General features: G+C 42.4%; 3 protein-coding genes across 5 annotated transcripts in view; 1 reads left to right on the forward strand and 2 right to left on the reverse strand.

The window, feature by feature from the left end:
• Positions 1 to 1905: 1905 nt before the first annotated feature.
• On the reverse strand, positions 1906 to 17199 carry baz1b (bromodomain adjacent to zinc finger domain, 1B). 3 transcript variants are annotated; one of them, XM_023399699.2, is made up of 21 exons: positions 16423 to 17199; positions 14932 to 15048; positions 13803 to 13947; positions 13159 to 13351; positions 12636 to 12757; positions 12196 to 12393; positions 11919 to 12107; positions 10483 to 11773; positions 10039 to 10200; positions 9698 to 9836; positions 9448 to 9593; positions 9155 to 9269; positions 8931 to 9029; positions 8409 to 8586; positions 8067 to 8252; positions 7749 to 7896; positions 6946 to 7093; positions 6450 to 6565; positions 5547 to 5683; positions 5278 to 5384; positions 1906 to 4885 (listed from the first exon to the last, which is right to left on the reverse strand). In XM_023399699.2, the coding sequence occupies exons 1-21, from the start codon at positions 16539 to 16541 to the stop codon at positions 4150 to 4152; spliced, it is 4791 nt and encodes a 1596-aa protein (XP_023255467.1). In that variant the 5' UTR covers positions 16542 to 17199; the 3' UTR covers positions 1906 to 4149. The 3 variants fall into 3 exon arrangements, with proteins under 3 accessions (XP_023255467.1, XP_087028300.1, XP_023255466.1); XM_087172174.1 differs by having other exon boundaries at positions 10489 to 11803; XM_023399698.2 differs by having other exon boundaries at positions 10483 to 11803.
• A 733-nt stretch (positions 17200 to 17932) lies between these two features.
• On the reverse strand, positions 17933 to 20349 carry bcl7bb (BAF chromatin remodeling complex subunit BCL7B b). The gene is made up of 6 exons (XM_023399691.2): positions 20188 to 20349; positions 19633 to 19708; positions 19360 to 19447; positions 19077 to 19235; positions 18773 to 18876; positions 17933 to 18622 (listed from the first exon to the last, which is right to left on the reverse strand). Exons 1-6 carry the CDS (start codon positions 20298 to 20300, stop codon positions 18551 to 18553), a joined length of 612 nt encoding a protein of 203 aa, XP_023255459.1. The 5' UTR covers positions 20301 to 20349; the 3' UTR covers positions 17933 to 18550.
• A 2465-nt stretch (positions 20350 to 22814) lies between these two features.
• Positions 22815 to 24527, forward strand: part of hip1 (huntingtin interacting protein 1) — a 44912-nt gene continuing 43199 nt past the window's right edge. Inside the window, exon 1 of the mRNA XM_023399701.2 lies at positions 22815 to 23130. Coding sequence (XP_023255469.1) covers positions 23014 to 23130 — 117 coding nt within the window. The 5' untranslated portion in view covers positions 22815 to 23013. The remainder of the gene's footprint in view (positions 23131 to 24527) is intronic.

A 24527-nucleotide genomic window follows, 5' to 3' on the forward strand; every position in this document is an offset into this window, starting at 1 on the left:
AAAATGAAATATTGCTGTTGTGTTAATATTACACATATGATAATATGATGATGTCAGATGTTAGGCCTTATGGATCTTTTATCAGTTCATCTGGTTGCCTCCTCACTAACCATTAAGTGTAATTATTCTTTAGCCCACAACAACCGTGTAGTGAAAATGTGATATCATGACTTGGGCTAGAGGAAAAATATAACAGTCTATCCTGAGGGAGGAATTAATATCTGCAACAAATTTCATGACAATCCATCCAGCACTTGTTGAGATATTTCAGTCTGGACCAAAGTGGTGGACCAACTGATATAAGAGCATATGCCTCTAGCGTGGCTTAAGGTCATAGATAAGATACAGACAATATCAGCACTCACCAGACAGGATTCTTTCACTTTGTGTAACTGTATTTGAAGTTTTTCTGTACCTCTTACTACTGGTAGTTTTTTTTTATACATAGCAGCATGTACAGTCATTGATTCCTTAGACCTCAACAGGGAGTAAATGTTTGGTGATTAATGCATGTCTCAGCCACGTTTCAATGCGTAGGATGCACCATATGAGGGATGAACAATATGTCATGTTTCATGAGTTTGGAAAGACCCTGATAGACCTAAAACCAAACTTCTAAAAGTTAATATATCACGACTCCATTGTGTTTTATTCAAGTTAACAACAGATTCTTTCATGCTGAGAGGACGAAGCCTCCTAAGAGCGATGTGATTTACTTCTCAGAGTTCATTAGAAGTTCATTCAAATCACACAAAGTTCTTTTAGGTATACAGCAATGTTCAGTTGGGTTGGGCTCCATTACCCAAAACAGTCAGTTACCAAAACTGGCTATCACAGTGATCCAGTCAGCATTTAGCTTCAACATCAACAAAACATTCAAAAAGCTGTGATTTCTCTCCAACACTTTGGGGCTTGTAACTCTTCTTCTTTTTTGGCTGAAAATGCTGCAGTTACAAAGATCTCCTGGTAAACAGACACAGTAGACCTTTTTTTGAAATACAGAGGCTATAAGCAATGAAAGGCAGGTAAAAATTAGTTTTTAATATTTATACTGAGAATAATTTGTTGTAGAGGTCAATAAAGAGTACAACAGTGAAACATCATTTTAGGTTTATTATAGCTGAATTCAACTGCTGCCATGTTTGACCTGTCATTAATGAAGTGCTATGTTTCCACTGACTTTTCACATCTCTGACCTTTACACTGATCCATCTTAGCTTCTACACCTGTTGCCAAATTACAGATGACTCACAGGCTGTCAGCACCTCACTGCTAGATATTTCAGAAGATCTCACTGTCCTCCTTGCACTCTCCTCTGCTCCATACATCACAACCGCACACTTCATTTTGTGTTTTTGTTAGTTGGTGGGGATCATTGCTGCAGCCAGCTACCTGTTCAGGCACATTTTGTGGAGCTCCCTATGAAAGTGACTTGAATCACTGAGTCCAGCAAAATTATTATTTTGGTCCATAAACAAACTTAGAAACCACATTCAATGACAGTCTAGACACTTTAATGACCTTGGATACATATCTGGAGCCTCGTGTCCACAGCTTTCTACCGGCCAAACTGAAATTGGTCTTTATTTCCTTGCAGTCTAATGAAATCATGCTGTTGTCTACAGATGTCGATGACCACCTTACAGTCAGACAAAAAGAAAGTTGGGTCAGTTCTGAGTCCAGGTTGTGCAATTGCATTGAAACTAACAGCTTCATATTTTCCACAAAATGTTTTCATGGAACAGTCTCAGTCCAAGTTGCCCATCTTTCTCTGTGAATAATGAAACTATTTGTCTTCTGTAATGACAGTTTTGGCTTCAACACACCATATTTGCAACTAATTTGGCTTCCAGGTGAAGATGCAGATGTTTCTGAGAAAAGAGTCCACACCAGAGGGAAAAGACAACCGTTTGATATTTTATTAAAAAGTAAAATTAGACATCAGTTGGTGGTCACGGCTAACCCGTTTTGCTCCCTGTTCATCATTCATCGTTTTAATAACAAGGTTTACAGATGGCAGTGATGTCTGTCAGTCTGACATGGGGATGCTCATCAGCTCAACACAAATAAAACAGGGAGAACTACGGTCTTCGTCCATAGCCTTTATTGGAAATTCTTTACATGTAAATCCTCCGAACCTGCCCAAACCCAACTTTAGAGACTATAAATATATATATAAAAAAGGAAGTGTAAAAGACTTTTGCAGTTCCTCCAAGAATAAAGAAAGCATTTACAGTCAGGTCTCATTTTGAGAGGGGCAGTCACCTTTTGCTTCATGTCAGGAACAAAGCCGAATTGAAACAAAAATAATGAAGGGGCGTGGGGGGTAAAAAAAAAACAAAAAAAACAATCAGTGGCCGAATGAAATCAGTAAAGTTTTGATGATAACAGCACTAGAAAAACAGGAGAACAACACAGCACAGTACAGACAGAAGAGGGCAAACCAACCACTGCCTTATCAGTATGTATATATGTATATATACACCTCGATACAAATTAGAAAAACTGCTGCACATTCAAAAAAGTTTTCATTTAAATGTTTTGTCTGATTCAAAATGAAAACAATTTGCTGCAGCAGTTTTCCTGCCCCCTGTTTAGAAGTTACTACAAAAGTCAAAATATACCAGCACTATGGAGCTCCCCTGCTTTAATGGACAGTGAGAGCACAAACCTGTGGCAGTCAGGTGTTACAGCAGCCCAGCAAACACAGCAGTATCACTGTAATACTTGGAAAATGCTGGGACAAAGAGCAGGAAGAGAGCACCACCTGGTGACTGAACCAGGACATGCTGGGAAACCTTCATTTACCTTGTTGCTTTAAGCCACAACATTTGTGTCACCAATTCCACATTAAGGAATGACAGGGGGCATTAGGGGTTTGTTACAAAATGTACAAGCAAGTGATGGTTTCTGCTGCGACAATGAAAACTACAATAACTCTGACATGTTTTCTGTATTGACTACGAGAGCCCTGGTTAAACCTTGCAATTTATTGGATGTGAATAAGATCATCAAGTTATCATTTACAATACCAAATAAAATGTGCAAAAAATATCAAATATTCAAAAATGCCCGTTTTTTTTTTTTTTTTAACAAACATCACATTTGTTGTTTTAAACACTGTTTACAAATGTTTATGCACAAAATTCAATAAAGTATGGTCCTGCAGCTGCTGGCATAGTAGGCGCACTTTACACAGGAGTGCAAACTGACGGAGCATTGAGGTACCGGTTCTTTTTAAAGTGGCAGGGCACTACAGAGGAGGAAAGGCTGGTCAGCTCTACGCACCAAGAATGAGACTCGAAGCTTGGCACCGAGAGCTGAGATGATTTTTTTTTTTCTCTCTTTTCTTCTTGCATTAAAATGATGTGACTACACACTGATCTGCAGTCTCGACTCGACTTTTCACAAGAAATCTGAACCTGGGCTGGAAAACAACTACTACAACTAGTAAAATCCTATCATGTTTATCTATAGACTTGCATTTGACCAAAGATAATCTTGGTGGCAAGATACTTAGTAGTAAGAGCGATTTACAGGTGACAGAAAAATTCATAATCAGCCATCAGTGCTGTTTCTAAGCCAAGAAAGAGGGTTTCAGCTACATTGACACCATCTCTTTAAGAAGTACTGTTAGTCAGTGAAAACATGATGACTTGTAACAGAGATGTGGGTGGGACAAACATTTTACAGCTGGACAACTATCCTGAAACACCCCAGTAAAGATGATGGCTGGACTATGAATGAGGACATATATCTGATTACGATGTACTGGTGCATGGGGAGAGCAAAGGTAAAAAACAAAGCAATGTATGTAAGGTTGTCAACTTGGAACTGAAATTCAAATCAAAGAGTCTTAAGAGCTATGAGGACCTCTCCATTACCTCTTTTCTTGGTTGGAAAAAAAGCATCACCAATATTAAACATGTTACAAATATAAATCAGTTTTGTCGTTTTTCAAAATATGAACATAAATTCAATAAAACAAAAGAGTCCTTCTGAGGATTGAGCCCCGCTGGCTGTGGGAGGAGATGGAGGGGTCTCGAGCTTTTTTTTTTCTTTTCTTTTTTTTTTTCTCTTAAAAAGGAGCGAGACAAAAGATTTTTAAAGCAAAGAGACGACAAAAAACAACAAAAAGCACCCTGGACTTCATGAGCGTTTCTGCCTCTTGGAATGTCGCTGCTGGCTGGACCGGTCATCGTCGCTGCTCGCCCCCCCTGCGTCACCCCGGCCCCCCCGCTGACGAGTTCTCCGTGTGTCCCGCTCACCATCGCTATCCGGCTCCCTGTAATCTTTCCTGCCTGAGGTGGCAGAGGTCCGCTTACTTCTCCTCCTTCCATCATCATCACCCTCCTCGTCATCCTCCTCCTCATCATCCCCCTCCTCCTCTTCTTGTTCTTCCTCACTCTCGCTCTCCTCATCCCTCCGTCCTCGACAATTTCTGCTTTTCTTACTGTTTGATTTGCCATTCTGCATCTTCTTCTTCGGCTCCTCTTCCTGCTCTTCATCCTCCTCCTCCTCCTCCTCTTCCTCCTCCTCTTCCTCCTCCGCCTCCTCAACATCTTCTTCTTCCTCGTCTTCCTCAGATGTTGCTGGGGCTTGGCTGACTCGTTTGCGTGAACGCCGGCGGAGGTAGCTGAGGCCAGGCAGCAGCTTTTGGAGCAGCTCGGTGAAGGTCTGCTCCGTCTTGACCATACAGGAGAGCACGGTGCTGCCCTGCTGGTTATACTCCTCTGCGTTGGAGAAGACCAGCTTGATGTCTTCCAGGAAGTCCTGGGCGTGACGATACGAACCCTGGCTGAACTTTCCCAGCATCGTCTGGAAATCCATGGGCTGAGAGATGATGTCCAAGTAGTCCTCTGCCTCCTCGGCGGACACGGGCTCCCTGAAAAAGGGGCAGAGCGTGAGCCGAGGGCCACGTGAGACTCAACGCTAAGGATCAGATCAATTCATGATGTCTAAACTTTGTCAGTCATTCCGGTAGCAGGTCATGTCAATGTACAACAACTAAAACAAAAGATTATAATCCAATTCAACGTATTTACAACGTGTCTGGGCTCATTATGGTCAGTGCACTGCCTAGAAGGAAGTGTTGCCTGAGAAGCTCTGGGCTTGGACATACCAGGGATGAATTAGACACCCCTTGTTTGAAGAGCTTCAGTTATTACAGTTAGTGTTAACTACTCCAAACAATGTGTGGTTGCTCAAGAGTCAGTGTACTCACTACACTGAATACAAATTTTATTTTCACGCATGCAGATTATGCTCGCTGCTCACCTGAAAGGCCAGCTGTAGCGGAATTTCGTCAGTTTCTTGAGGATTTCCTCACACCTCTCCAGTTCCAGCGCCTGCCTGCGTACTCCTGACTGGGAACTCTGTCGCACCTGCAGGAACCGCACACACAGGCAACAATCAGAAAAAAAGCAATAATACAAAACTGATTTATTTTATGTTCTCAATGCAAATTTTCAAATGTCTGCAGGTTTGTGAAATACAAATGAACTCCTGCCATCACGTTTCCTACTTCAATCCTTACGGTTTCTTACCAGGTCATCAATGTCTGCAGGGCTGTTGGGGCCGGCCCTCTGTTTGCTGCTCTGACTACTAGACGACTGCTTCTTGGATTTACTTTTTGAACTTTTCTGCCGTGATGAAGTCTGCTTATTTTTCTTCCTTGATCTCACTGTAGAGAAACAAGAAAAATAAACAGAAATTAACGTCATGCTGCAGTTCTGCTTCTGGAATCTAAAATATCAAGTTAATGTTTAATTTGTCAGTGAACCAAACCAATCCCAGGCCACCATGGACTTGAGCCCTAGACTGTCAGTGGATTATCACACAGTCTGAGAACCATAATCTGTTCATAGGTGCACTGCCATCTTCTCTTTGACTATTAGGCATCAATGCGCTAAACTTCTTAATCGTTGACCTTAACATGCAGGCCTGAACTGACAGACAGGGATCATCCTGCCACATACTCTAAGTGAAGCCAGAGTGAGACATGGCTTCAAAGGAAGATCCAGACCTGAGCTGTGCTACATGACAACACACAGACAATAGAGACAGGGGCTGAAATTCCCCATCAGCATTCCTCTCATTCCCAAAACTTCAGCCCCAAGGACCAGCATTTTTCAAATGATCTGTGATATATCTCTTTGGACATCCCTTTTATTCAATTAAATTTTTTTTATTTTATTTTGTGCCATAGTGTTTAACAGAAAAATTTAATCTATTGATGGCACAAGGATTCCAGTTTTGAGTAGGTACATATAAAATGTCAATGATCACCTGGACAGACTGGAATATTTGGTCATATTCATCACCATCTTTTAACTGATGTACTCAGGGAAATGTGTGACATGAGGGTTAGGGTTAGGTTAAATCCCTTGTAATCACCGAGTTGAGACAATATTGCGAAACCTGGACGTAATTTCCTCTTTGATACTCACATCCGTGCCTAGTGGTTCTGTAGTCGCTGTCGTCCTCATCGTCCTCCTCTACTTCAGAGTCTTCCTCTTCAGACTCCTCCTCATCCTCTTCTTCCTCTGTGTCTTGGTTGTAATTCCTGCAACGGAGAGGATACCACAGCTCTATTCGTTTTTGCAATCATTTTGTATGGAGTTCAGCACTGGTTACAATGACAGTAGCCTGGCTTTTGTGAAGTCTGAAGTTTCTCATCAGAAAAAAGGAGATGAATCCCCCCCCCATTTTGTTTTAGTCTGTTTTTTGTTTTTTCAAAAAAAAATATGAAACAGCATTACTTGTGCGCATACAGATTGTCACTGTAAATGTCCCACAGCACTCATTTCTGGGAGATAGATGTATAATGATTACAATGTTGTTTTAGCTGTGACAACCCACAGGGACTAGCTAGTTGAGTCAGGACACAGATTAAAATGGTGCTTTAAGATGGGACAACTCAAACAGTGTTGGGCGGACAGTTACCTTGACCGGGAGCCACGTCTGGCCACAGTGGGCTGGCAGGCAGGACACAGCCACTCTCCGTGAGGGATGCGGTACAGGGCCGGTCGCAGACAGAACAGGTGGAAGGCCTTGTTACACTCATCACAGAGGATAAGTTTCTCATCGTCACCTGGAAGACGTCAGTATAAATCATTAGACTGAGCTCAAGGGTTTTTCTTATCCATTTCACCTAATATTTACTAAGTATTCCTACATTTTCGTCTTTCGGTCTTACTTGTCCTCATCTTCCTTGTTTGTCTCTGTTGCTGTGCAAGTAACTAAGTTCTCATTGTCATCTTATCACTACAGGTTCACCTGTTGTCCTGCGGAGCTGCCGGCTCTGTATGTAGACCTGCCTGACACTACTTGTCTGTTCTGCTTTGAGCCTGCTGCTGATGCTGCCCTGTCTGGATCTGGGCCTAGACTCCATCAGCTGCAGCACAGATGGGCTCTGCCTGAGCACTAGACAGGGAGCACAAGGCTGGTTGGGTAGTGTAGCACTGCCTCACTCAAACAGGACTGACTGACCATGTAAATCAGTAAATTGGTTAGAAAAGACATCAGATCGTTGTATTGACCAAAAAACACAGTGGACCAGGGTTACTCTGGTTCAGTTGTGGTCTCTCAGGTACTCTTACCCATCCTGTTACAGGTTTTTGAACATGTAATTATAGTCAAAAATACGGAAAGCTATGATTCTTTCATCTGCTGCAAATAACTTGTTTGGTACAGGTATTCTTTAAAATTTCTGACTTTAAAAGACAGCAGTTGAAATCAGTCCTTACCTTTCCTGCGACAGACTTTGCAGCGAGCGTTCTCAGCAGACATGTCCCACTTTATGCAAGCGTCCAACATTCCCAGCAGTACATGCATGCGGGAGAAGGTCTGGGCCTCTCTGATAGCTGTCTTCCACTTCTCTACCGCTGTAGCTACCTAAGAGGAAAAGTTCAACATAGCACTGTGCTTAACAGATGACATTTATGCAGTTGCTGTGGTTAATAACTGCAAATGTGCATGACTAAAATCCTTATTATAACAGCAGTCAATGACTTGTCGTCATTTGTCACAAGTTAAAACCGAACACAAACAACTCTCTTTCTTACCCTCGCCTCCTCTGCCAGTCTCTTCTCCTCATCCACCTCTTCAGCCTTGCTGCTTTCTTCACCTCCGTGCTTTTTCTTCTTTTTCTGTTTAGGTGCCATGAATCCCTGCAGGAACTTCTTGATTACACAGGCCTGAATGGTGATGATGCACTCGCCAAAGTCTTTCAAGCTCTGCGTGTCTTTCAACTGTGTACAGACGATGACACAAGTTCAAGATTCACGCACTGACAAAGATGAATATATCAGCTGTGAGCTGAACACACACCAATTATTGATTGACCATCATAGACAACATACATTTCTCATTCTTCAGTGCACATAATAGTTAAACAAACTAATCACCCGATCTTCGATGTCTATGTTGTCATCCAGGTATCCCAGGCCTCCCTTCTGGAGCCGTGAAGCCACCTCCTGAATGTCACTGCACAGATATTTGAGCAGCTCTGTGTAGCCATCACAAGTCCTGAGGCCCAGTCTGGCCTTACGTGTCAGATGGATGGAGTGGACGATGTCCTGATACCTAAACATGGAAAGAAGAGCTTTGTATTTAGCTTTACATTTACTTTACATTGAAGTTTGTCTTCTCTGTAAAGGAAACACTGCGCTGTTCTTCTGGTCATCCTGGAGCAGTATCAAAACCAATAATGTGCATGTTTGCTTGCTTATATGTCTTTGCATATGTATTCAACATGTTTCCATTCTAAACATTATTATTTTTACTTTAGTTTTTTTAAGTAACCTGCATTACCCATATCTACAACTTTGCTGCTACTGTTTTTTTTACTGAATTTTGCAACCTCCCAACAACAGATCCCTGAAAGCCAGGAATGCAACGTATAAGAAGTGCAGTGAAAATGCATTTACCTGCTTTGTATCTTCGCCTTCAGTTCACTCTCTCTGACCCCCTGAGGATGAAGACCTTCCACCAGTTCTTCCAGGTCAGCTGGGTTGTCACATATGAACCTGGATCAAAAAGGCAGAAAATTATTTATATGGAGACGACAGTGTCAAAAGGAAAAAAGGGTGAAATCATTCGAATGAAAGAGAATACAGAAAGAGAAAGAGAAAGAAAGAGGCACAGCTCTTACCAGAGGTTCTGTCCCTGTTTGGGAACAGTGGTTTCTATACAGACGTCTGCTGCTGCTCCCTGCTGGGCTGCTTCACTAATAGCACCATCTATGCTACCATCATCCTTTTCAGTTCCTACAACATAACAGTTCATCATGTCAAAATTATAATACATACATTTCTACGACTACAAAGCAGAAAAAAATAATCTAACAAAACATAAAAAAGACACAAGTTGCAGAACTTTTGATGGCAGTACGAATATTGATAGAAAAAACATTTAGACAATTTGATAACAACTTAAATACTGTACCTTGTGAGTCATGAGCACCATCCTCCTCCTCTTCAGGCTCAGCTGGTTTTTCTTCAGGTGGAGGGGTGAAGCTGTAGTCGATGCTTTCATGCACCCAGCCTTTCTCAATATACAGACCAGGAACCACATCGGAGAAAAGCCAGTATCTGAACAAACACATCCAGCAAACATGGTTATAATTTACTGGAGTCATTAAAAGGGTTTCCATTTATCTGTAAATAATCAACCACTGTTTGTGTGCAGCACTCACCTGTTATGATTTCTGTCTGTACCCAGCGGGGTCCTGCGCATGACAAGTCTGGCTTTGGTTATCCCGTCCTGGAAGGCCCTCTCTGCAGCAGCCCTCTGTTTACGCATCCGCTCTTCTTCAGCCTCCTTCTCCATACGCTCTGCATCACAATGTATGAAATGATAATCTGTCTGGCATTGCTCTCAATGAGTCACATCACTACAAGATCCCAGTGTCGGACAAGCTGTATACGAATCGAACAAAACCAGAAATGATGTGTCTCGCACTAACCACGTTTCAAAGCTCATGTTTTTTTTTTCAAGTCACATTTGAACTGTTCCACGCCCTGCGGTGAAGTTTACCTTTGTTCTGCCTGTCCATCTCCTCCTTCTCCTTCTTGGCCTGCATTGCCATCAGCCGCCGGCTCTTCACTGAGCTGATCATGTCCTCTGGCTCTGGCTCCTGCTCCACCTTTACTTCTTTTTTGGCCTCCTTCTTAGAACCCCCCTCTTTTTTCTTTTCACCTTTGAGACAAATAAAAAAGATAATTAAATTAAAAAAAAATATATATTGGTACCAACTTGTATTTGTATGTATTTGACTAAAGACAGGCTGAAGGATTCTCTTTTCTCTGCCTTTTTTTTTTTTTACAAAAACTAATTATCAGAATGTATTCATAATAAACCCACAGTTCAAGAAGCTTTTTGATTTGTGAGCTTTTTAGTGGTTAAAAGAGCGAGGTCTTCTCATTAGTTTCACTGCTACATAACAACTACACATAAAGCTCCGTGGTGATGCTCGCCTACCCTTGCCTTCCATCTCCTTCCGCCTCTTCCTCTCAGCCTTCTTGCGATCATTGACTTCTTTCAGCATAGCCAGGCGCTCCTTCCACAACTCAGCTGACCGCTGCTGCATTTCATCGACATGGTCTTCCACTGAGTAGGTCATGAGGATGCGGTGGCACAGCGCCACCAGCAGGCTGACCTTCTCCTCGGGGCTCAGCTCAAACACCTCGATTGTCTCAAGCTTCTCCAGGAACTCACTGGTTACCACATCATCAAAGCCCCCCATGGGCCCCAAGTCCTCTGAGCCCTTGCCACTCTCCTCACCATGAGCATCGCATGGTCGCAGACACAACCGTGCCAGCTCGGACACTGAGTGCATGGTAAGGGGGATCTCAGATAAGGGCATATCCAGCTCATTGTAGCCCTCTGCCAGCTCATCCTGCAGCAGCGTTTGGAGCAGCACCACCAACACACGGTTCAGGTAGAGGAAGCCGGACCGTTCCCCGGCCAACGCTTCCATCAGAGCCATTGCTGTGATGGGATATTGATCATCTGGCATCAACAGCCCTGCATAGCAGTGCAGGAAGTCCACGACCATGGCCACGTCACCGAACAGGGTGTTAGGCAACCCCTCAGGCATGTCTACAAGCTTGAACGTCGGCAGGGTCTTGCCACCTTCGATCTCCTGGTCCTCGTATCTACGTGATTGTTCGCGGCGGACCAGCATCTCCTTCTCGCGTCTCTCCTTGGCCTTTTCTCGCAGTTTCTCTTTGAGTTCCTCACGCCGCTTCTTCATCTCTTCCTGCCTTTCCTCTTCACTCATGGCTGCCCATCGTTTCTTTTGCTCCAGAAGCTCCCAGCGTTTCTGCACCAGCTCCCTGAGCTCCTCTGGCAGACGGCCACGATCATCTGGGGATAAGGTCTTTGCAGCCTTGGAGATGAGGGAGGAGAGGGAGTTCTTTTTGTCCTCTTTGCCTTTATTCTCCTTATAATAACGAAGGAGGTGGAGAGCCATCGGGTGCAGTGGCTTCCCCAGTTTAGGTGTGCCCATTCCAGTGCTACGGGCTCTCTTCTTAGGGCTCCCAGCAGAGGTGCTTTTAGCCAGATGCAGCAGAGTCATCTGCTTCATCTTCGGTGTCTTAGCACCAGCTTTACCATCCTTTTTAGAAGCTTTGAGCACATTGAGCTTCTTATCACCGCTCTTTCCAGTTTTCTTTCCTTCTTTCTTGTCGCCGGACTTTCTGCCTGATTTTGGAGTGGAGGTTGTAGAGCCTTTGCCTTCTCCTTTCTTAGGGGTTCCTGAGTTCTTAACCTTGAGTGGAGAACCATTCATTTTTATTTTCTGAAATACAGACAACATGAGCCCATTAACCAAAGCTTTGACTATTAAAAGGACCCCCATAATCAGTATTTACTATCCTTACAAAACTTAATCATGTACATAGAAGCCTGCTCACCTGCATGTGGCCCCAGATAGTAGGACTAAGGGGCATGCCTAAAGCATCTTTCTTCTTTTTCCTTTTCTTCTCTCCCTTTTCATTTCCTGAATCCTCTCCTGTTGTGTCAGAGGTCTTGAGCTTCTTACTTGGTTTACCCTCTGGAGATGTCAAACTCTTACGCTTTGTCGAGGGATTCTCTGCTAAAAACTTTAACCAAACAAAAAGAGTGTGAGCGAAGAACAAGCAACATTTTTAAATAAATCAATATGCAGAAAACCTAACTTGAGTAAATTACCTTGTGTGGATCAAGAAGAAAGTCACTGAATTTGCTGGGAAGGTTAAACTTTTTCACCAGTTCATCCTCGACCACCCAGGGAGCACTCTCTCCCATGCCCAGCCTCAGAGCATAGTGCCTAATGAAATAGCGCATGATCTCCTTGGTTGGAGGGCGCTCTGTTCTGTAAAGACTGTCTGCAGGGACATCACTGATCACCTGGAAGAGAAGTCAGTTCAAAGGATTAAAATCACTTTCTTTCAAAAATGCAAGACCATAACAAATAATGAACCCAACGTGGCATTTTTCAGAGACTGACTGTGGGCAAGAATACCAAAAATCATCATCAGTTGTAGCACAGAAAAACATAAGAGTAACAAACAGTCATAGGTTTCAAGACTTAACTTTATCTGAAAGCAACATGGCAAACATTTGTTGACTGCCAGTAACGTGATACAAACCTTATCCTCGTTGATGAGCTTCACATCGTACTTGTGAGGAAGGAATTTGGGCATTACCCACTTCTTCTTCTCTTCCTTCGTGGCAGTGGGAAGTTTCCTTGGAGAACGTCGTGCTCTGTCACCTGATAAGAGGCAAAACGTTGTAAGAAAAAAAAGTAGGAATCCAGCTAACATGTTTTTTTTGCCACCAATACCAATACCAATATGATTGAGATTGACCGATACGAATCATTTTCAGCATGCATTGCAGATGTCATACGGTACATCAGTCTCACACACTTTGTAAAAGTTCCACACGGCTGACATGTTGTTTTGTTTTGGTGGCCTGTTGTGCGCTGGCGCAGTGAACAAGGTAGGGGGTGGGACTACACAGCACACCGTGCTTCTCTCAGTCGTAGACACCAGAGTATTAACCATAGGTGATCAGTGACTAGACGCATTAATTCCAATCTACTGATCACGTATTTTTAATGAACCAACGCCTGGAAAAAATACCATATATACCATTTTGATTTGTACTCACTGAGACTCTCCCTCCTGTTTTCTTCCTCTCGGGGAAGAGGCTCCTTTCTCTGGTTTTCCTGACTTGCGTTCTCCTTGTCGCTGGATGGAGAGTCACAGGCACCTTCGAGCTTCTTCTCCCCTGTCTCGCCCTCTGGATTTTCTAGGGGGTGGATCTTCACTACTTTCACTTGCAAACTTTTGTCTTTCCCCACCTGAAGACAATACACCAACAGGAAGTTTCCAATTAAACGTCCGCTTATCCCTGCCCTTCCACTAGGATGGGTTTCAGTTAGATCTTATGCAGGTTTGTCATTTTATAAAAATGTTCTCTACTGCATTAAAGTTTTGTATGGTAATTACAGTTTTAAGACTAGATGAAAGCAACTGAAGCAAATGGCTGCTAGTGAGGCAGAACATAAATACAAAAATATATGGAATGTTTTGCTAAATGCTCAGCAATACTTTTAGGTATGCATAATTAGCTGTGAATGATGATGAAAAAAACGTATGTATGGTCCTCTTAATATAATATTTGAAGCGGGATAGTTAACGCAGCATAACACTGCTTATGTTATGAGTCTGATCATCATATGATCTAAATACAAAGTTATATAACAGCCATATTTAACACACAAATTTAGAAATTTAAGAAGTTAAACTGACCAGGAAGTCGCACTCTTCACCCACAGCATACTTGGTAAGGATTTCCACCCAGGCCATTTCAACCAGTTTGTCTAAAGACACTGTGTTGTGGTGGACCATCTCCAGGACCGGCTTCTCAAACCACTGGGGATACTCCTCCTGAAGCCTGCAAATGGAGCATGAGGGGAGATTGGTACAACAAAAAAAAAAAAAAAGTAAATGAAAACAAAGTATAATATAGTTTTTGCATTCCTATCATTTAGTGCTGGACTTCATTACGTATAAAGTGAGACACTGTTTTTAATGTCCTGATGGCATTTAAAAACAAGCTTAGTTGTCACGTCAGAAATAAATTGGATTCGATCATGGGTGTGATACACTCTATTCATGGCAAGACTTCTTTCACACTGTTTAGATTTTTGGCCTGCAGCCATAACAGGGACTACAGCATTACATAACAGGACAACAAAGGGCTGAGAGTGGCCAGTAGGGGGAGTAAAGTCTCTTGGCTGATATAATTAGACAGGGCTTAAATACAGCTCAGGATCCTGAGTGACTTGAGCTCTGGGCAGCTGAGCACTGCTCTGCCCTGACTTTGCTGCGGCATCTCTTTGGGCCACATATATAGTTTAGGTCACCTTCTTCTTGCTGACTGCACAAAAACAATACTATGTATTTACACCTGGTAGGTGATAAGTGAATTTATGAAGATATCAGCTGGACTAGTCTAATGTTTTTGTCTTTATTCTTCCCTTTGCAGATCAGAATAAGGAAGCTTTCACCAGGCCACTGCAGATTCAAGGATGACTCAATCACACACCCTCGAAATAGAATGAGAGGAGGAGCACCAGATTTATCCAATCATAGCAACGCAGCAAGCCTTGTGACCTTCACTGGGAGAGTATGGCTCTTTCATGATAGCACTGAGCTTCTGTAGAAGAGGCTAATCTGCATTTTTGGGCATGTGCATCTAAATTACCAGTAAAGGTTTACACATATAGGCTTTACTGGACATCTGAATGTGTTATGTATATGTTATGTGTATAGGCTGTGGATTGCACTGAGCTAAGAGTGCACTAACAGCTCGTTATGATGGCTGAACGGAATCGTGAACATGCACACACACACAAACTCTGGCTGAGATACTAACAGTTCGGTGACTTCTTGTTCCTCCTCCCACGCTTCTTTATGTGTCAGCTGGCTGCTTCCAGTGCTCTTGCATGTCCAGATGCGCTCATCATACCTCTGCAAGCGTGCCTCATACTCTCTGTAGTCATTTTGTCAAGGTAACTTACAATATTCACATGTAAACAGTTGCCTGTTTGGCCATTTGCTTATTCATTACCAGCAAGACATTTAAGGTCTATTGTTGACAAATGAGTGTCACTGATGCCAAAAGTTTAATAACAGGTTGGGGCAAAGCTGCACCCAGCATACACAGACAGGACTTCATAACAACTTAACAAAACTTAATCTATAGTTATACTCTGAGAAGTGTACTAAAGCGTGTAATAAAAATTCAAAACTGGGAAAGGGTCAGGGATGACGCTGGGGAACACAGGAAAATGGAATTGGCTACCTTGAACGAGGAAATTAAGTTTTGGGGCGAAAGGACAATAAACACACCTCTATGAGTTTTTTTGGGATGGGAGTGAAAAGTTTGACTCTAAAAAGCCACAACAATAAAGAGAACAATATTCCCAAGCCAAACTCTGAGTATAAAAGGGCAATGTGGAAAGGTAGACAGAAGGCCTTTGGTTCTCTCGGCTGCTCTTCACATAGTGATGATAACAGATATTAAAGTCAGATGCAAACAGTTAGCTGGATAAAATAGCTATGTCACTGCATGAATCCGAATCTACTACAACTTATACTAACTTAGGTTGCCATAAAAACATCTCGAGACCACTTTTAATACTACGTGTGTCACTTGGAGCTGTCGCAGCTAGCTTTATAATCTCGCTGACAGTTTGAAGTTTCCACATAAACATCTCCTAAACGAGAAGGTACAGTCACCTGAATGTTCCACCAGGACACTATCTACCCAAAAAAAACTTTTTTAACTAAGTTACCAAATGTTACTCAGCTGTTGTCCTCTCTCTTTGTAAACTCAAAAACACAAATAGACCGGTAGCTAAGGTTTGTGTGCTAACGTTAGCAGCTAGCTCCAGCCTATGAGAGCAGACGACGGGCTATTGTGACATTATGGGGAATCAAACGTTAGTAGCATGCTAGCTAACTCTGCTAGCATTAGTGGCTGAAAGCGGGGCCGTAAAAGAAGAAAGTGAAAGGAAGGCCTTTTATAGCGGCTCTGTACATTTAGCTAAGCATAAGAACGGTACCCGACAAAATCTCTTATTTTCTCGCTTCGTGAAATAGCCAGCTGTAGTGAGTTGATTAGCAAAGCGATGTGAATATTGGCTAGCAGGGCTTGTCATCCAATGTGTTACACATGCGGGAAAACACTAAACGAGGGGAAAATGTCTGGTAATATCAAATTAGCTTCTTTAAGCCGGGTTACAGCCCTGTGCATGTAACTGAGTAGACATCATTTTACCCAGGCAGACAAAACCAACCAAACTGCATGCCGGCTGGCTCTCGCTAAGTCGAGACAGAGCATCAACACCATGTTAAAGGATACTCTTTGTTCCTGAAGGCCTCCTTGGTGTGCTCGATTATGTAGACCTCCTCTCCCGGGCCTGGTGGCTCGGCTAGCGGTTTAGCCAGAGGGTAAGGTTTCCGGCCCAAAAGCGGTGCCATTTCAAATCTTCAGATGGCACGGGTGCCAACGTTAAAATCAGATCTTCTAGAGACAATTTAGTACAATAATATACAATAAAATGTCCTTAGCATGTATCCAAGCGTCCCGAATTATCTTAGCACGGTTCACGTTACCGCCGGCAGGCCCGGCACCCAACGTGTAGCAGCTAGCTGACTAGCTAGTAGGCTGGATCGCTATCTTGTTGCAAAACAATAACAGTGCGCTTCTTGCCAACCGCCTCATCGCATCCTTCTTCTCTCCTCTAGTAGTGGTGTCATGATGGTTCCACGCTATGACTTGGGTGTAAAAAAGGTTGCTGGAGTTGTCTCTCGAGACAGTTGGTAAACTTTTAGCTCCGGATGAACACGAAAGGATGCAAAACCACACCAAAATCAAACTCGCGGCAACAGCCGAAGCTCAGCTCAGCATGAGGTCTGGCGCGCTGTACAGTCCCAAGTCTGTGCAAACTAGGCCTGCTCTCGTTCAATCAGTTGTCTTCGCTGCATTTTCGTACAGTCGGAACTTCTCCCTGTCAGATAAGAGTGTAAGGAAGCGTTACGAAAAAGTAACCCTGCATCAATCAAGAGGTTAATTCCTTGTCGAAATGGCGGGAGTTTCTAGCGCACCGGCACAATTCCCTACACCCTCAGAACTCCGTTTCCCCGGCAGCAAGCGGCGTTGCACACGCGCCCCACCTCCTCCCAACGTTCATTGGCTCTCTCAGTCAAGCGCCCTCATCGAATTGGTCTGATACGCCCTCTGATTGGCTGATATGCCCTGTCTATTGTCAGTCTAGGACAGTCCCTTCACATAAACCACGCCCATATAGAAAACAGAATCTGGAGGTCAGCTGATGACAATACAAATCATCACAATCAGCCTTTTTGACCAAGTATGTGCATGCAAGGAATTTGACTCCTGTTTCCAGTGGTTCTCAGTGTACTTAAACACAGTACCAATAGCTGCGAATTGGACATACAAAAGGACAACAAAACTGAGCAAAGATGAATAAACATCTTACTACTATGTGCAAGCCAGTGGGCAAAAATGTCAGGTGGTGCAAGGTGTGGAGAATGCAAAAAGTGCTGAAATTAATTTTAAGTGGGTAGTGTAGTAAGTTAATTCATATATATATAGATACACAGTAGGTGGTTATGTGCTGGTAATACCCTGTGGACCTCTCCATGACTGATGCGGGTAATTGTTGAAAACTGATGTGCCATTCATTCCTCTTTGAATCATCACATTAACCTCTAAACCCACTGGCTGGGCTGTATTTTGAACAGGTATGATTAAACAATAGGTTACCCTGTATTGGCCCACTTTTATATATGTAGAGTGATTTTCGTAAAGATATTATGGTGAATAAATTTGAAACTTGCAGCATCAATGAATTGACATGGAAAGTAGCATTTATTATGGTTTACAAAACACTTTCTGTTATAAACATGGGCAAATTATATTACAAATATTTAAAAAAGAATTAATTCTTCAATGTGATAAGCCAAAAGAAGACCCGTTTCAGAAAGGGCATCATGTTTAATACAATGATAGCACATCTAAACATCTATCTCCATAGAGCTACACATTTAGCATCTTTTCAAAATGGCCTGTAAATCTCAAAAATAAAGCAACAGAATATGGAAACATGCAAAAGTAAAGTTCAACTGCATAAAGAGTAAATAAAAAACAGTTAGTTGCCAGAAAACTGGACATTTGTAGCATGTGAATGGAAATAAACACCGCCTGCTACCACAGTGACTTGCCACACAAAGTTTGGGAAGTCGTCTCCATTCATTTCAGAAATCGCTTTAAACAGACTTTAAAGACCTTTAAAAGTGAACAAAGAGTCTGCAGTAAATACTTTTTTTTTTTCATTTGCTGAAATGTAATGAGTAATACCTGCGTAGCTATGTCAAGAGAACCTTACAATAATTTTGAAAGCTTAGCTAATCTGACAACTGAAGACAAGTATCATGTGCATTTTGACAAAATGATTATAAATAAGCTATCTTAGAACAGCATTTTCTCCTGTGCAAATCTTCTTTAAAGGAGGTGCTCCTGATTCATCCAGTTCCTCCTGTTAAATAAAAACAACATATGAAATATGTTATGTATGTTTTCACATGGTTAGGAACAATTCTAGTTTAAATTAAACTCAGTTTTACATCATGCAACAGACCACAGTGGTATGAATCAATCAAGGAAAATGTTTAGGGACGCCTTGAACCTGTATGTCTGGGGAACTCCGTCTGACAGTTCCTGATGAAAGAAGGTCCTCCTTGATGAGCGTAGGAGGCTCATCAGCCCCCTCCTGTCCTGAATGAACCGGCTCTGCATTCACAAGGAGCAGTGGAATTATAGCCTGATTATTGCAGCTTCGACAGGGAACAGACTCAGAGACAGCACAACACACAGCACAACACACAACCAAGTGTTGTTATCGTTAATTACTGTTACCACTAATCAATTACAAGAGATTGATGGGTAAACACCCAAGTATAAGAAAAGATGATCGAAAGAGCCATCCATACCATCCACACTCTCCTGGCCCAGCATCGGTGGCTGGGAGTCTTCAGTTCGGAGGCTGGAGGTATGTGGAGGGCTGACCTGCTGCGAGCTGGAGGTGCTGCTGCTGTTATCCATTTTAGGCTGGTAAACATCCGACAGAAAGCTCTGGTTGCTGTTTTCATCTGAAGCAAGGAGGACAGCAATTTCTTTTTTTAGTTTGGGTAGTTCTTTTGGCTTTTTGGCATATACATATCATTATACCTGCAATGGCTCTGTTATTTTATTAACAACAGCCAAAAAACTCACCAGTGAAATCCAGTAAAGAGTTTGTGTTTTCCAGGACCACATCTTTCAATCCTCTAACATCTCCACCTGTGGATTTGGTGCGATAAATCTGACAGCAGATAATCTAATGAGACTACTTATTCATAAACCCGGGGCATTCATAAAAGTCTGAAGTTATAACCAGCAACAGACATATATATGTGTATATATATACATATATATATATATATATATGTGTTTGTGTGTGTGTGTAAATAAATGTATGTGTAATGTTTTCATGACAGAGGACCCCACCTGCTTTGTTTCTGTTACTGGGACCCACTTGAATATGCGTAGGGATGTGTCTCCAACTGTCACCCATTTCTTCTCCCTGGGGATAAAATCAGTTTTACTAATTTTAGAGGGGAGCTCAGTTTAGCTCTAACATCACATTATCTGCTTTAATAGCATTAATCTGTAACATGACATACAGGCTCACGGTCCTCTCTGCCCACAGTAGAGATGACAGCTAATCACATATCCTATCATGCTCACTTATAGCTCTCGTTTACGTTACACGAGCTTGTAAAAATAACGAGAAAAGACCGCAGGGGGTTTATTATTTCATTAAGAAGTGATTACAGCCCGCATTACAGCGCGCGACATGTGGGGCTGTAGCCATATTGACAGCTCTCGACGGAAAAACTCAGCTAGCTCCGCCTCTTCTGTCAACCGCGGGCATTGATTGGTCAACAGGCCCGTCAATCATCTAACTTTTCCGACTGAAGTTTGTTGAGCGACGCAGCAGATATCAGCCCACGGTGTACTAACACATTTCCCTCCATATTGCCCGTCAAACAGCCTACATACCATTTGCGCACTTTCTCGATGGCTGCCAGGACCTTTTTAATGTCATCTTTAGCTCGACTTCGGGTCTCAGCGCGGCCTGATCGTCCCGACATCTTGATGCTGTTATGATTCATCTACAGATGCATCTGAAAACTTCAAGACCAAGCCCCAATCCTCCGTTACATCGGTAATCTCGCGAGATTTCCTAATCCCTAATCTGTTTTTTTTTTTTTTTTTTTTTTTTTCTTTGCTTCATCAGTATGCTCATACTGTATGTGGACATAGTGTGGACACATTTGGTGTTATTTAATTTATTTTGTCATTATATATTTAGTTATGTCATGAATGGAAGATTCTACTCACTGTGATCTGATGTACTGTATTTACTATACAATTAAGAAGCACTAGGCCTATTCTGTGCTACACTACACTTAAGCAATATTGTAGGCCTACTCTTTACTCAACTACGTTTATGTGACATATGCAGTTTCTAGTTACTTTCCATAGTGCATTGCTAAAGATAAAACCAGTGGTCCCCAACCATTTTGGCTTGTGGCCCCATATGAAAAAAGCAGCACCTGGTTGTGGCCCCTTGTCATGTTTCATACATCTGTTTGCAGTAGAACACTCCAGTATTTCACAGGATACCAAATCCAAATAAATTAACACAGATTTGAGTTCCAGAACATCATTTTTTTTTTTTTTCCCTACTGTGTTAATCGTCTCACGAACCCCCGCCCCAGATTTACTTTGTAACACTTGGGAGGGAGCCTGACCCCAGGCTCAGAACCACTGGACTACTTAACTGTATGTAGAGTAGATAAAAAAACAACTCAAACTTCAGCAGCTACAACAGTAAAATGCTTCTTACACATTGATACTTCAGTTTTAAAAATCTAGTTGCCTAAGTTGATATATTATGTGATACTAATCACAACAGCCAATTTTCAAGAATGAATACTTTAAATTTTCAAGTGCATGTAGCTATAGTGTAGCCGAGTTTTACTCATGTGGGATTTTAAATAAAAGACTTTTACTCTTAATTAAGTATATTTGCATTGTGCTTGGTGCTTTTACTGAAGTAAGGAATGTGAGTGTTTGTTCGGTAATTATTTATTTGTCTGACTGTGATTAATAGGATATTTTATTTTATGTATACTAGAATGAAAACCTCCAACTTGGTTTTCTTTGCTATATCTTTTTTGTTTTCTTAACCACTGCATCTGTTTAGACAAAAGTTTGTGTACACTAGTATTGATTTCCGGTTCCCATGTTTGAACAGCAGAGGGTAGCATTGAGGCATGCAGACTCACTGACTGAGATCAAGGGCTTGTAGTCTGTTGCAAGTCTGATTTTTTAATAACGTGATGCGAATAATCACTGACAGGAAATGATCTTTTGCTTGCCTTTATCTTCCAGGGAGTAGCAGGGTCAGCCCTGTTTATCCAGTTACCACCCACTCTTCCAAAACTGATCCAAGCAATAGTTTTACACCCCAGAGTATTTTGTGGTGTGGTGACATAGAGAGAAGTAGCATAATAAACCCTCCCACTCATCAGTCAATAATTTATGACATATTGTACGTTATCACTGATCAGACAGTGCTGATAGTGTTTATTTATATGCTTTACAGACAATGTTCATTGCCAGTCTGTTTCTGCCCACACAAACAAGCATGATTTCAATGTCTATATGCTATCTCTACACATATTGGTTGTCTTAATTTGCCTCTGCAATATCATATTAATCAGTAGTCTTGAAGTAGTTTTTCAAGCATCTCAATCATGTAAGACTGTGAACATTATTGTACCTGAGGTTGCCTGAATCACCCAGCCCAGCTCAAGAGACACTCATATTCTTGTAAAGATTTATACAGTATGTCATGTTTGTTTGATAATAGTATGATAACAGCTGCTGGTGCAGATTTTAAAATCAAAATCACAACAACTCATTACTGATGGTGTGGGTGGGGCCTGCTGGAGCTCCAGCCAGTGGCTGGCTACACTGGGAGGAGTCAGAGACAGTTGCCGGAGAAAATACCCAAATAAACTCCATAATATTCAGTCATACTCACAACAGCAGCTGAGGTGTTCCTATGAGGACGCTGTACGTAAAAGCTTTTCACGGAGATAGTGTGTTTTGTGCAGCAATGCATCGTTGCAAAACTGAGTTTGGAGACAAATATTGTGACTTCTGCAAAGTCCCCGCAGTTATTAGCACACCTTACTTCTGATTGTTCTTGACTTCCACCTGTTTTCACGAAGAAGAAGTGTTTGTAAAGCACATTTCCTGCTATATTTTTGTTAAAACTCTAATGCTAAGAGAACTAGGACATATGTCCTCTGCAACTCACTGTTTATGGTTAATTAGTAACAAGTAGGCCTGGTTACGACTACAGAACTAATACTGGCTGTTGTCAAAGGCCTACGGGTTATTTAAGCATTGCTGAAAAGAAGTTGTTGCTGTTGCTGTCAAGTCATTAAAGTTCAATATATGAAACAAACAGCTCTATTTTCCACGCACTACGTTCAATTTACATTTATTCAAAGACGCAAGTAAATGAATAGAGGCTTTATTTTGAAAGCGGAAGCGTGATCATCCTGAAACATGGCTAACTTTACACTGGTGCCGTTCAGGCTGCTCCTGTCATTTACTGGGGTGTTGGACAGAAAGGCCAAATGATTCAGTGAACGGGGCGACGAGTCCAGCACAGCATGGACTGCTGCCCGCCATAGTTAGTGCAGCTTTTCTTTTTTATTTTCTTTTTTTCCTACAATTTAGCCTATTTATCGACTGAAAGTTAGTTTTTTTCTTTCGCTGCTGTGCGTTTTTCTGTCACAGACGACAATGGACCGAGTGAAAAGCTCCATGCAGCAAGTACCCAACGCTATCCCCAAAGTGATCCGAAGGACTGGAGGGGCCAACAGCCTGGAGCTGGAGAAAGAAAACTTTGAGAGAGGGCAGGTAAGGAGCAGACGGGATCGTTTTAATGCAATAACATTATTGTGGTGAAAGCGTGGGATGAAGGTCCTGGCTGAGAGCCGCTTTATAAGGTGGGAGGATGATTGTCATGTTAGGCTGTTTGCTGCCAACCCCCGACACTAAACTATGCATTGTGAGATTTTGACTGAAGTGAGGATAGGACCCAGGATCCATCAAACATGACACACAGTCACTAACATTTTTCTCGTTTTGTTTATTTATTTTTGACATGGTTTAGTAATTCTTCCAGTTTTGACACTTCAATTACACCGTGCCTGTACTTGATCCAGATTATGGGTTATTTTAGTGGTACTTTCCCTGATGTCTGCCTGTGATCAGCAGATACCAATGAGTCCACTGCACAACAAAAGAGCTGTTGAAATGTAGGTCAATGGCCTTTTGAATTCAGATAACTGTGTTGTTAGCCTATCTGCTGGATAAACCCAGACAAGAGGGAGGCCAGCTGAAGCTCTGTATGACAGGCTGTCAGTGTCTTCTGTGGGCCTATAGTCTCAGCAGGATCAGCGGTGATGATGATGATGATGATGATGATGATGGTTTAAATGAGATCTGGGAAGTGAGTTCTTTATTATTTTAAGGCAGAGGAGATAAGGAGAGACTGTTTTTGTTTGTGTGTTTGTGATGTTTAGTTGTGATGTGATGGTTGCTGATGAATAATGAATGCTGTGTAGCTTCAAGAGCTACATCTGACTTTGCATGAAGTGCTCTCTCCCAGTGAACATATGTATGTAGGCTGCTGTTAGGCTGTGGAGCCCGCTGCTTCCTGCCTGGTGGTCTTCCCCTCCCCTCTCCCCAGACCAGGCACAGGGGAGGGAATGGGGGGGAAAGTAGGTCAGATGAATCAAGGCAGTCAAACTGCCATGGTAGTGCTGCAGCATGCTTCTCCCACAGCGGCTGCTTAATCGGACAGTACGGTCAACACTATACTAAATGTGCAAGTCTGCCTCTAGATGGTCACATATAGTTTAACCCCCCAGTCCCCCACTCCATGCCTCTCCCATGCGGGACAGTAGCAGTGTGGATTAAAGGCGGGGACAGACGCATGCGTGGCTGTATGTGTCCAGAGCCAAGCCTGGTCACTAGGTCACTGTCAGGCTCCTGGGATCTCACCCTCTGGAAGTGTGTCAAGGCAATAACATGATACATGTACATAGTTTCTTCCCATGTCTTGTCTTTGCATGCAATTCTGATAGCATGTGTTTTGGCAGTCAGCGGAGAGGAAAAGGAATTTGGCCCTTCTCTGACATTTTTATGCATCTGCCTTATTAAAGCCCTCAATTATCTGAGGTCATTTAAACAAAACAAACAGCTTTGCAGCCGATCAGCTCACAGCTGCCGTGAAAGAGGGTGAAAATATT

Source organism: Seriola lalandi, unplaced genomic scaffold (genome assembly GCF_002814215.2).
Source record: "Seriola lalandi dorsalis isolate HSWRI2012SDOR001 ecotype SW California unplaced genomic scaffold, Sedor1 jcf7180002052117, whole genome shotgun sequence".
NCBI classification, from domain to species: Eukaryota; Metazoa; Chordata; class Actinopteri; order Carangiformes; family Carangidae; genus Seriola; species Seriola lalandi.